Below are 12,593 nucleotides of genomic sequence, written 5' to 3' on the forward strand. Positions count from 1 at the left end.
AAACAACACAATAATGTTGCTTCTCTTGTTTTCTTGAATTTATTCCAAAGTGGGTAAGTTGGTCTGGGTCAGCCAATTTGGAGAGGCTGCTGAGAGGGCCGCATGAGGGCGCTGTGTGAGTTCAAGTCCCAGGAGAATCTTCAGGTTTTTTGTTTCTCTCTCAGAAGACCTTTTAATCTTTTCCTTTGTTATTGTTACTGATTTAGTTCCTTACTTAGTTTTTAGAGACTGGGTCTTGGTCTGTCACCCAGGCTGGAGTGCAGGGCGCTATCATAGCTCACTGCAGCCTTGACCTCCCAGGTTCAAGCAGTCCTCTCTGCCTCAGCCTCCCACGTAGCTGGGACCACAAGCACCCACCACCGCACCTGGATAATTTTTTAACGGTTTGTTTAAAGCAGTTTTCTTGCCCTGTTGCCCTTGATATACTGATCTGTATGCTTAGTACACATTCTTCATGCAAAACTGAAAACCAGCCTTGCATGTATAATAATACACCATGGGCTCTCTGAGCTCCTGAGTTCTGTTTCTCAATTTTCCATGCCCTGACTTCCTGATCTTAATAACCTCTCGGCAGAGCGGTTAGAGTGCTGGTAGAGTCTCAGGACGCAGAGACTGCTGAAAGGCGTCAACAGTGTTGCCTCACCAACTTTACTGGTCTCTCGTGCTCTTTTCCAGTCAGATGAAATCTATGCGTGGTTCCCCCAAAACACGTATCCATGCGCACACCTGCAGAACTGGCATACAACTTCATGGGGTTCCTGGATCCCCACTGAAGATCTGTGGATCCCAAGTTAAAGAAGAACTGATCTAGGACATAAACCTTTGTCGTTAATATTTCTTTAATAATAGCTTTATTGGGGTATAATTGACATTCCATAAAATTCACCCTTTACAAGGGTATGGCTCAGTGGTTTTTAGTATATTCACAGAGTTGTCCAACTCCACCACTACCTAACTTGAGAACAGTTTTATCCTAAAACTAAACCCCGTGCTCATTAGCAGTCACATCCCATTCCCCTCCTGTCATTGATATTTATGTCTGTATTGCCATAAACAAAGAAGTTACCAACAAGCAACCAGTCCTCTTCACATTTGTGAGTCAAACCTAAACTAGTTGATAAAGGACGCCTGAAACTTGCGTCTAACCTGTATCTGGTGGAAAAGTCTTTTATTTCTCCAGCTACAACAGATGGTTGTGAATATTTCCCTCCTTGCCAGAGAATGCGCCCAACAGCGACTCTCAGCCTCCTCCTTCCTGTTTGACAACAGCAGTGCCAAGTCCCTCCAAACCCCGCACAGCACAATTGGTCCTACAGCGAATGCAGCAGTTCAAGAGAGCAGACCCCGAGCGTTTGAGACATGCTTCAGAAGAGTGCTCCCTCGAGGCTGCACAGGAAGAAAATGTCCCAAAGGATCCTCAAGAGGAGATGATGGCGAGGAATGGTATGATGGGTGTGTTTCTGTCTTCCACACAGAGATAGTTTATGAGCTTCCGCCTCGCCCCGCCTCCTTCCGACCGGAAGCGCTGGCCGCCGCGCGCCGCGCCCGGAGCCGCAGAGGAAGACGGGAAGTGAGGCTGCCGCACCACCGCGCGCGCCCGCTCTGCGCCTGCGCGCAGGCAATTCTCCGCGGGGGCGCGGGCGGCGCATGCGCAGGCGCGTGAGTCTCCGTTAAGAAGGTGCCGCGGCGGCGCCGGAGGTAGGAGGAGCCGGGCTGTGGGGTTGGGAGTCTGCACCCGGGAGGTGGAGGTCCTGTCACCTCGAGCCGTTCTCGCTCTCCTTAGGGAGAAGAGCCTTTCTCTCCCGTTTCCCTCGCTGACTCCGTGGCCTCTGCAGGCCCGCAGCCCCGACGGAGAAGCAGGAGCCGCGCTCGGGTGGAGAGGGGCCGGGGCCCGCCTGGAGGGAGGAGGGTGGCTGATCTGTATCCCCACGGCGGTCTCGGTCCGGGCCAGTCCGGGGATCGGGGTTCTCCGTCTGACTTTAGAGCCGTTAGAGTCTTTGGCAGCCCTTTTCCCAGGCAGGGAATCCCTCAGCCCCTTTCCGTAGGTCGCCGGGTTGGGGGAAGCGGGAGGGTCCGCCCCTCACCGATCCATTCATTCATCCCGCTCCTGCTGTGAGCCGTGCGCTGCGGTAGGTAAGAAGCGAGAAGGCACAAGACCCCTTCCCTCTGGAAACCTGTAGGCTTGCAGGATCCGTTATGTCATTCAGTAAATATTGATTGTGCACCTACAGGAGGAGATAGACTGTTGTTAGGTTCTTATCTACAGAGATGCAGAGATCAACACAGTTGTGGAGGGTGGCATTTGTTCCAGCCGCTCCCCACATCCAACAGGATAAATTTCACTTTGCCTAGCCTGACCTTCCAGGCCCTTGTGAGCCGATCCCTGCCTCTCCCCGCAGCCTTTTCTCCTACACCTTTCTGTCTACTCCCATTATACCAAACTCTTTGCAATTCATGAATTCAACAAGTAGTTGTCGAGCACTTACTTCAAGTCAGGCACCGGATCAGCCAAAGAGGATGCAAAGTAAAATAGATGGATCTCTACCCTCCTGAAGTGTTGAGCTTAATGGGGGACAGATAATAAGCCGATTAATAAAAACACAAGAGGGGATAATTTGGAACGACGCTTCCTGGGTTTGATCCTAGCCCTGCCACTTTGAAAGCTGTTCCTGAACTAGCTTTGAGCCAGTTCCTTATTCTGCTTGCGCATTTCCTTGCTGTAAAGAGAGGATGACAAGAGATTCCACCATATAGGTTTCTTGTAAGGATTAAATGAGTTTGACTTGAAAAACAATTGGAACAGTGCTTGGCACACAGTAAGCATTCAATAGATATTATCTGTTTCATATGATTATAACCTATGACAGATGCCATTGTGAAAACGGTGGATGATGATAGGGATGCGGATGGAGAGGGTCCATAAAGGATTAGAGGACACTTCTCTGAGGGGAAGACACAGAAGAGAATGAGCCAGACACAGAAAGTAGATTCTAGGTAGGGGTATTTTCAGCTCTGGAAAACAAAATGATTAATCAGATTCCTTGGACAGTGGAGATTGCATTATTGTATTTGAAAGGAATAACTTTCTGCCATTGGGTCATTCAGTTTTGATTTTTGAACCACACTAAGCATGCGCCAAAGTAAATAGCCATGCCCACAAGGCCCAACCTTTGTATAGAGGCGATATTCTAGTCATACAGGTTTGGAGAGCCTTGCTGGGTTGAGAAGATAAGGAAAAGTGACCTTTTGTGTCCTGAGTGTTCATGAGAAGGTAGTTTCTCTTCCTGTCTCTTATGTTGCAGTATTTACAGAAAGAGCCTCTTTAACAGCCAGGGGTCTTAAATCAGTGTAGGAGATAGTTTTCTGAGATTTGGGGATCATCCTGTTTCTATGATGACTGCCTTTCATGGGGTTTGCTCCCTAAATTTCAGTTAAGAAAACACTCTCCCAAGATGCACACATGTTAATTCCTGTGGAAGAACATGCTTTGACAGGTTTCTGGATCCTTCTGTCGTGATGTCTGATAGGACGATTAGACCATGTTAACCAGGCTGGACTGAGTATTTGACAGTATTGTTACTCTGAAGACTTTTCCCTTACCCCACATGCCCTTGTCCCTCCCTGGAAGAACTGGCATAAAATGACAATGTCCGATTACACTTACATGCTTTTGGTTTTCCACAGATGTGAAATTAAGTGAACCATATATGTTTCATCATCGTGGAGATCTTGGAGAATTATCTGAGCACCAGGTTCATATGTATTCAATCTAGAGGCATCTATTGGACAACAAAACACTCTTTTTCAATTGTGGACTTTATTTATTATTATTATTTTTTGAAACAGAGTTTTGCTCTCATTGCCCAGGTTGGAGTGCAGTGGCACGATCTCGACTCATTGCAATCTCCGTCTCCCAGGTTCAAGGGATTCTCTTGCCTCTGCCTCCCGAGTAGCTGGGATTACAGGCGTCTGCCAGCACACCTGGCCAATTTTTTGTATTTTCAGTTGAAACGAGGTTTCACCATATTGGCCAGGCTGGTCTCGAACTTCTGACCTCAGATGATCCACCCCCATTGTCCTCCAAAAGTGCTGGGATTACAAGTGTGAGCCACCGCACCCAGCCCAGTTGTGCACTTTAACAGAGGGAAGCTTTAAACATGTTCAACCACAGGCCCAATTTCAACAAAGATACTTCAGTCATTATAGAGAGGAAAACAGTACTTTTTGTTCAATTGTGCAAACTCTCCAAGTACCTAATTGAGAAGTAGAGAGGAAGCCTAATGAAACTGGGTGAATGAGGCTCAGCTAGGCTTCTACTTGGGTTCACTTTCTCATCTGTCTGCATGTCCCGGGATTGACCCTCGCTCCTCTGAAGACCAGCCTGAAAGCCTTAAAACTGGTCAGTGATGGATGAGTCTGATGAGGACTTTAAAGAACTCTGCGCTAGCTTTTTCCAAAGGGTGAAAAAACATGGAATCAAGGAACTGTCAGGAGAAAGGAAGACACAAAACGCCTCCTCAAACGGCACTCAGGTAAGACGCAAATTGAAAAGGACCAAACAAACTGCTACCAAGACCAAAACCCTTCAAGGCCCTGCAGAGAAGAAACCTCCATCTGGCAGCCAGGCCCCTAGGACTAAAAAGCAAGGGGTAACCAAATGGCAAACAAGTGAACCGGCCCTCTCTGTGAATGGGGAGGCGGGTGTGCTCGCCTCTGCTCCAGATCAGCCTGTGCTCTGGGAAACAGCACAAAACACCCAGACGGGTAACCGGCAAGAACCATCGCCAGACCTTTCCAGAGAGGAAACCAGAGGTAATTTGTACTCTTTTAAACCGGGGGCTGGAAAACTTTATGGAAAGAGCCAGATTGTAAATATTTTGGCTTTGTAGGCCATAAGACTCTGTCACAACTCTGCTGTCATAGTGAGAAAGCAGGCGTGGACAATATGTAAATGAACAGGCATGGCCATATGCCAGTAAAGGTTTATTTACAAAAATAGGCAGCCAGCCACATGACTGTAGTTTGCTAACTCTTGGTTTATTTTTATTTATTTATTTATTTTTTAAAATTTTTAAGCTTAAAAAAAAATTCAGAGCTGGAGGTCTGACTATGTTGCCCAGGCTGGTCTTGAACTCCTGGCTGCAACCAAACCTCTACCTCAGCCCCCCAAAGTGCTAGAAGTACAGGTGTGAACCATTGCGCCTGGCCCTCTTCCTTTTTTTTTTTTTTATTTGAGATGGACTCTCACTGTTGCCCAGGCTGGAGTGCAGTGGTGTGATCTCGGCTCACTGCAACCTCCGCCTCCCAGGTTCAAGCAATTCTCCTGCCTCAGCCTCCCGAGTAGCTGGGATTACAGGTGTGCACCACCATGCCCAGCTAATTTTTGTATTTTTAGTAGAGAGGGGGTTTTGCTGTGTTGGCCAGGCTGGTCTCAAGCTCCTGACCTCAAGTGATCTGCCTACCTCAGCCCCCCAAAGTGCTAGAAGTACAGGTGTGAACCATTGCGCCTGGCCCTCTTCCTTTTTTTTTTTTTATTTGAGATGGACTCTCACTCTGTTGCCCAGGCTGGAGTGCAGTGGTACCATCTCAGCTCACTGCAAGCTCCGCCTTCCAGTTCCAAGCCATTCTCCTGCCTCAGCCTCCAGGTAGCTGAGACTACAGGCGCATTCCACCACGCCTAGCTAATTTTTGTGTTTTTAGTAGAGATGGGGTTTCACCATGCTGGCCGGCCAGGCTGTTCTCGAACGCCTAACCTTGTGATCTGCCCGCCTCAGCCTTCCAAAGTGCTGGGATTACAGACGCGAGCCACTGTGCCTAGCCAAATATACATATTTTTCTTCCATATTATCTGAAAGTAAGTTATAGACATCAGGATCCTTCACCCCTAGATTCTGCTGCATAACTACAATACCATTATCACGCTTAATTCCATAATAGTGCCTGGCATCCAGTTCAAATTCAAATTTCCCCAATTGTCTCAAGGTTATTTTTTGTAGCTGGTTTCTTTTTTTTCGGGACAAGGATTCAGTAAGTTCACATGCTGCATATTGCTGTAGCTCAGCAGTCTCCTAAGGTCTAGATTCTAGAATAGTCCCCTTGTTTTCTTTTGTTTTCCATGACATTGACTTTTTTTTTTTTTTTTTGACAGAGCCTTGGCTAGAGTGCAGTGGCGCGATCTCGCCCCACTGCAACCTCGGCCTCCCAGGTTCAAGCTATTCTCGTGCCTCGGCCTCCTGAGTAGCTGGGATTACAGGCACCCACCACCACACGCGGCTAATTTTTTTGTATTTTTAGTAGAAATGGGGTTTCGCCATGTTGCCCAGGCTGGTCTTGAACTCCTGAGCTCAGGCGATCTGCCCTCCTCAGCCTCCAAAAGTGCTAGGATTAGAGGTGTGAACCACCGTACCCAGCCCCATGACAAAAACTGAGTTTTTGAAGAGGCTAGTCTAATTGTATTATAAGATTTCCCACTCTCTGGATTTGTTTATTTCTTTATGGGATCCTTTAACTCCTTCCTCTAACCCTTGGGTTGCCCCGGGTTGCCCCACTCTGAGTGGATTAGAGGCTCATTGGCTCCAGGTGACAGCGTGTGGAGACAGTGCCCCATAGCTGCTGTGCACTTGGTGTAGCACCAGCCCCATAAGCATAATAATGCCAGGTGCTTCTGTTCTCCATCCCCGAAACAATATGGATTCTCATTTCTGATGAAAATTTACAAAGGGAAAAGAAATAGGAAGAAACTATTATTGGCGGACCTAGAGCTAATAAGTATGCAGGCTCTTGGCATTGCATTGCAGATTTCACTTCAGTAACACCGAGGAGTCTCAGGCCGCCCCAGGGTCCACAGCAGGCAGTGATTTGATGTCCTGCGGAGGCATCAGTCCTGGATGCACATGTGAGGTGTAGAGGAGGCACCCAGCTGGTGTGAGCTCCGCCCCTGCCCAGCATTTGACTCAGTTCTCTCTGTATCTTCACATCACACCCAGCAAGCTCTCAGAAAGAGATAAACCATTTCTTTGTTAAGAAACCAAACCAGGCTGAATGCGGTGGTTCACACCTGTAATCCCAGCACTTTGGGAGGCCAGGGCAGGCAGATCACCTGAGGTCAGGAATTCAGGACCACCCTGGCCAATATGGTAAAACTCCGTCTCTACTAAAAATTAGCCAGGTGTGGTGGTGTGCACCTGTAATCCCAGCTACTGAGGAGACTGAGGCAGGAGAATCACTGGGACGTGGGAGGCGGAGGTTGCAGTGAGCTGAGATCACGTCGATGCACTCCAGCTTGGGGACAGAGTGTGAGACGGTCTCAGGAAAAAAAAAAAAAAAAGAAGACGACCAAACAAAACAGGGCACCAAAATGAAGGTGTGCTGTTTTGCTGGCCTCAGTGGCAGGCACTGGTAGGCCACAGCCATCAAAAACTTGGGGGTTTATGAGGCGTTCAGGGCGTATCCCTTGTGAGTGACAGGGGTCTGCTCTAGCAATACCAGATGGGCCACCCTGGGAGCCATCTCAAGACCAGAATCAGTCCATTCTTGCGTCTGATGCTAAGTAAGAGATGCTGCTTTTTAACCACCAAGGGCATTTCACTCTGCCCTGGTTTTATCACAGGCAGTAAAAGGTCAGCAGGAAAGGTTGAGCTTCGAAGAGAACATCTAGCTTTGTTGGAATATGAGCCTTGTGAACCTGCAATGCGCAAGGTAGCTGACTTCAGCAGAAGTGGGGAAGTTTAGGTCCTTGCTACTCAGAGTGGTCCTGCGGTGCCAGCATCGCCAAGCCTGGGGGCTGCTAGGAAGGCGGAGAGTCTCAGGCTGCACCTGGACCCCCTGAATTTGAATCCGAGTGTCGACAAGCTTCCCAGGCAATGCATATGCATGTTAAAGTTGGAGATGGCTGTTGCAGAAGTGCTGACTAGTGCCCAGTCTCACTGGACAGTGCCTGAGTCACCGGTCTGCAGAGTGGAGCTGGGTTCTGGTTTATTTGTGCTCCCCCTGCTCCCCATGGTCTGCAAGAGCTGACAGAGCAGAGGTCTGAGGGTGAGCTTGTCTTTGGAGTTGATCCTCACGGATCTTTGGTGCTTCTCCACAGTGTTTGGGCTTGGGCCCCCTGCCCCAGAGAGCGACGCTGCGGTGGCCTTGACCCTGCAGCAGGAGTTTGCACGGGTAGGAGCATCGGCACATGATGATAGCCTGGAGGAAAAAGGGTTGTTCTTCTGCCAGATTTGTCAAAAGAACCTCTCAGCCATGAACGTGACCCGAAGGGAACAGCATGTAAACAGGTGGGGGCAGCGTGGGCCATCACCTCTCCCACGTACGTGACCAGAATCCCCGGGCACCCCAGGGCTGGAGTGGGGATCTCCACACCTTACTGTGAAAATAGCACCTCAGCTTTGTTGTCAACCTACCCCTTTTTAAAAAATAACTTTGTTGAGGTATAATTCACAGAACATATAGTTCACCCATTTATTCACACAGTTGTGCAACTGTCACCACAATCACTTTGGATTATTTTCATCACCGCCAAAAGAATCTCCACACCCATTAGCAGCCACTCCCTATTGCCCCTCTCTCCGCTGACAACCACTAATCAACTTTCTGTCTGGATGGATTTGCCGATTCTGAAATTGCACAGTTGTCCTTTTGTGTCTGCCTTCTTTGACCGAATATGTTGTTTTTGAGGTTCATCCATGTTGTAGCATGGGACAGGCTTCATTCCTTTTTGTGGCTGAGTAGTATCTCATTGTATGGATAGACTGTGTTTTTTTCCCATTCTTAGATGAGGAATATGACCGTGGTTTATCCTTTCACCCATTGACTGACATTGGGAGCATTTCTACCCTTTGGGGTTGTGGATAGAGCTGCCGTGAACATGGGTTTCATGTATTTGTTTGGGTACCTGCTTTCAGTTCTTGGGGGTGTATACTTAGGAGTGGAATTTCTAAGTTATCATGTAACTGCATTTAATCTTTCCTTGCTTTATTTAGCCAGCTTTGCTAACAGCTGCCTAAGTGTAGTGTCCAGGGGCTGACGGCCAGGAGACGGAGTCAGGCTGTGCGGAGGGATTAGCTTTGGGGAACTTGCTTTGACCACAGCACATCCGTGATGACCTGGACCCACATGTGCTCCAATCCACATTCCCGGGGAGGGTGGTTCTCCTGTATTAACTGTCTTCCTTCAGGTGCCTGGATGAAGCCGAAAAGGCACTAAGACCTTCCGTGCCTCAGATCCCTGAGTGCCCGATTTGTGGGAAACCGTTTCTGACCTTAAAGAGCAGAGCCAGCCACTTGAAGCAGTGTGCTGTGAAGATGGAGGTTGGCCCCCAGCTCCTGCTGCAGGCCGTCCGGCTGCAGACAGCACAGCCTGAGGGGAGCAGCAGCCTGCCAGTGTCCAGGTGAGTCAACAAAAAGGAAGAAAACAAGCCAAATATTGCTGTGTGCACTCAGGGCTTTTTCTATCCAAAAAAGCTTTTTATGGGCCGGGCGCAGTAGCTCACACCTATAATCGCAGCACTTTGGGGGAGGTCAAGGTGGGCAGATCACCTGAGGTCAGGAGTTCGAGACCAGCCTGTCCAACATGGTAAAATCCTGTCTCTACTAAAAATACAAAAATTAGCTGGGCGTGGTGGCGCATGCCTGTAATCCCAGCTACTTGGGAGGCTGAGGCAGGAGAATCGCTTGAACCCAGAAGGTAGAGGTTGCAGTGAGCCAAGATCACACCACTGCACTTCAGCCTGGACAAGAGTGAGACTCCGTCTACAAAAAAAAGAGGCTTTTTATGGTGGAGGAAAAAAGAGCCCTCTTTCATTCTGGAAATGAAACACTTAGGGTGGAAATCAGGCACAGTCTAGAAGGGAGTGAGGAGGGGACAGAGTCTGCATTCTGGAAGGCTCTGGACCTGCCCCTTTAGGTGGGTGCAGAAACGATCATCGCACTATTTTCCTCAAGGTCCTTCCTGAGTTTCCAATCCCATGATCCCGCAGTCGATACCCTCTAGTGCAGGGGTCCCCCTGTCTCTTATACACATCTAGATGTGTATAAGAGACAGTCCCTGAGTGCCCGATTTGTGGGAAACCGTTTCTGACCTTAAAGAGCAGAGCCAGCCACTTGAAGCAGTGTGCTGTGAAGATGGAGGTTGGCCCCCAGCTCCTGCTGCAGGCCGTCCGGCTGCAGACAGCACAGCCTGAGGGGAGCAGCAGCCTGCCAGTGTCCAGGTGAGTCAACAAAAAGGAAGAAAACAAGCCAAATATTGCTGTGTGCACTCAGGGCTTTTTCTATCCAAAAAAGCTTTTTATGGGCCGGGCGCAGTAGCTCACACCTATAATCGCAGCACTTCGGGGGAGGTCAAGGTGGGCAGATCACCTGAGGTCAGGAGTTCGAGACCAGCCTGTCCAACAGGGTAAAATCCTGTCTCTACTAAAAATACAAAAATTAGCTGGGCGTGGTGGCGCATGCCTGTAATCCCAGCTACTTGGGAGGCTGAGGCAGGAGAATCGCTTGAACCCAGAAGGTAGAGGTTGCAGTGAGCCAAGATCACACCACTGCACTTCAGCCTGGACAAGAGTGAGACTCCGTCCACAAAAAAAAGAAGCTTTTTATGGTGGAGGAAAAAAGAGCCCTCTTTCATTCTGGAAATGAAACACTTAGGGTGGAAATCAGGCACAGTCTAGAAGGGAGTGAGGAGGGGACAGAGTCTGCATTCTGGAAGGCTCTGGACCTGCCCCTTTAGGTGGGTGCAGAAACGATCATCGCACTATTTTCCTCAAGGTCCTTCCTGAGTTTCCAATCCCATGATCCCGCAGTCGATACCCTCTAGTGCAGGGGTCCCCAACCCCCTGGCCTCGGGCCAGTACCGATCTGTGGCCTGTTAGGAACCTGGCCACACAGCAAGAGGTGAGCAGCGGGCAGGCAAGTTTTACCGCCTGAGCTCCGCCTCCCGTCAGATCAGCGCTGGCGTTAGACTCGTAGGAACACAAACCCTATTGTGAGCCGCGCGTGCGTGCATGGAATCTTGGTTGAGCTCTCCTTATGACACTCTAAAGCCTGATGATCTGAGGTGAAACACTTTGATGCTGAAACCAGTTCCCCGATTCGTGTCCCATGGAAAAACTGTCTTCCATGAAACCAGTTCCTGGTACCAGAAAGGTTGGGGACTGCTGCTCTACCACATCTAAGAATTTGGTAGTCACTTTACTCCATCCATTTCATTGCTGTATGGCATGGTTTCCACCTCAGCGCAGTCCAGTTTTCACACTGTTAACATAAGATTATTCAGCACAGTTCAAAGAGTTGGTGATTGGCCAGGCACGGTAGCTTACACCTGTAATCTGAATACTTTGGAGGCCAGGGCAGAAGGATCACTTGAGCCCAGGAGTTCAAGACCAGCCTGGGCAACATAGCAAGACCCATCACTACAAAAAATTAAAAAATTAGCTGGCTGGTGCTGCACACCTGTAGTCCCAGCTACTTGGGAGGCTGAGGTGGAAGGATCGCTTGAGTCTGGGAGGTCAAGGTTGCAATGAGCTGTGATTGCACCACTGCACTCCAGCCTGGGTGACAGGGCAAGAACCTGTCTTTGTAAAACAAAAACAACAAAGTTGGTGAAACAGAAGATTTTTAGAGGCCCTGCTCACAGCCAGGACACAAGTCCTCAGCATGCAAACCACAGCCACACAAGTGCCAGAGGGCTGGCCCTGCTCTACCCTGTCCTGCTGCTGAGGACACTAGAGCTGACACCAGGTTCATAGTGAACAAAGGCAGCTTGGACCTTTGACTCCTCCAGCTTTGAGACCGCTGTCAAGAGCAAAGGGAACGCCAAAGGCGATGACTCTTTGTCCCGCCCACTGCTTTGCACACAGATCATGAGCAGCCGAGCTGAGTTGGGGATGAGATGGCAGAGGGCAGAAGGGATTCTCTTGGCAGGGGAGCCCATCTATATTTAGCACCTCCACACCAGCATGGTAGGGGTGCAAGCCTTGAGGCCTTAGAATAGAGGTCATCTAAGCCATTGCTTCTTTCTTGTCAGGACCACACCAAAAGCACCTGCTCAGATAAAGTATGTGTGCTTTTTAGAATACCTCCAAGTACTGAAACTAGATGTATGTGGATCCATTTAGAAGGTTGTTAGAGTAGAAAACTACAGGAGCTGGATGCCCTTATGGGGTCTTTGAACCCCTCCCTCCCCCAAGGCCAAGCCTGTGGTCCTCAGAACGCATGCCACGGCCAGAGTACCTCATACTCTTTCCCCACAGTCCAAACCTGGCCTGCTGGGGAGTGAGGAGGGGACAGAGTCTGCATTCCCCTCACAGAGGCAGGGTCCGGCTGCCCAGGCGGCTCCTTTCCCACTGGGAGGCTGTGATTATCCAGGTTCCTAGGAAGGTGAATTTGAGCCATCCCTGGCCCCGTGGAGAGCACGGGCTTTTGCAAAAGCCAGAGGCATGACTGCAGTGCAGGGAAGGTGGGCCCGGTTTGTGCTAAGTTCCTTTGTTGCCTCTGCCCTCCTCCTGCCCAGCTTGTTGGAAGTCACCCAGGCAGCCTAGGTTCTCTCCAGCTGAAAACTCCTGTTCATTTCTTCCCAACCAAACGCACTGCTGCCCACTG

The 12,593-nt window shown here is 49.5% G+C and overlaps 1 protein-coding gene across 1 annotated transcript in view; it reads left to right on the top strand.

The window, feature by feature from the left end:
• Nucleotides 1-4,293: 4,293 nt before the first annotated feature.
• The window catches only part of SLX4 (SLX4 structure-specific endonuclease subunit), a gene marked incomplete at its 5' end in the record, with an annotated part of 26,478 nt that continues 18,178 nt past the window's right edge, over nt 4,294-12,593 (top strand). Inside the window, 4 exon segments of the mRNA XM_011982643.1 lie at nt 4,294-4,402; nt 4,405-4,812; nt 8,087-8,276; nt 9,176-9,388. Coding sequence (XP_011838033.1) covers nt 4,294-4,402; nt 4,405-4,812; nt 8,087-8,276; nt 9,176-9,388 — 920 coding nt within the window.

The sequence above is a fragment of the Mandrillus leucophaeus genome, unplaced genomic scaffold, assembly GCF_000951045.1.
Source record: "Mandrillus leucophaeus isolate KB7577 unplaced genomic scaffold, Mleu.le_1.0 Scaffold240, whole genome shotgun sequence".
Classification (NCBI taxonomy): Eukaryota; Metazoa; Chordata; class Mammalia; order Primates; family Cercopithecidae; genus Mandrillus; species Mandrillus leucophaeus.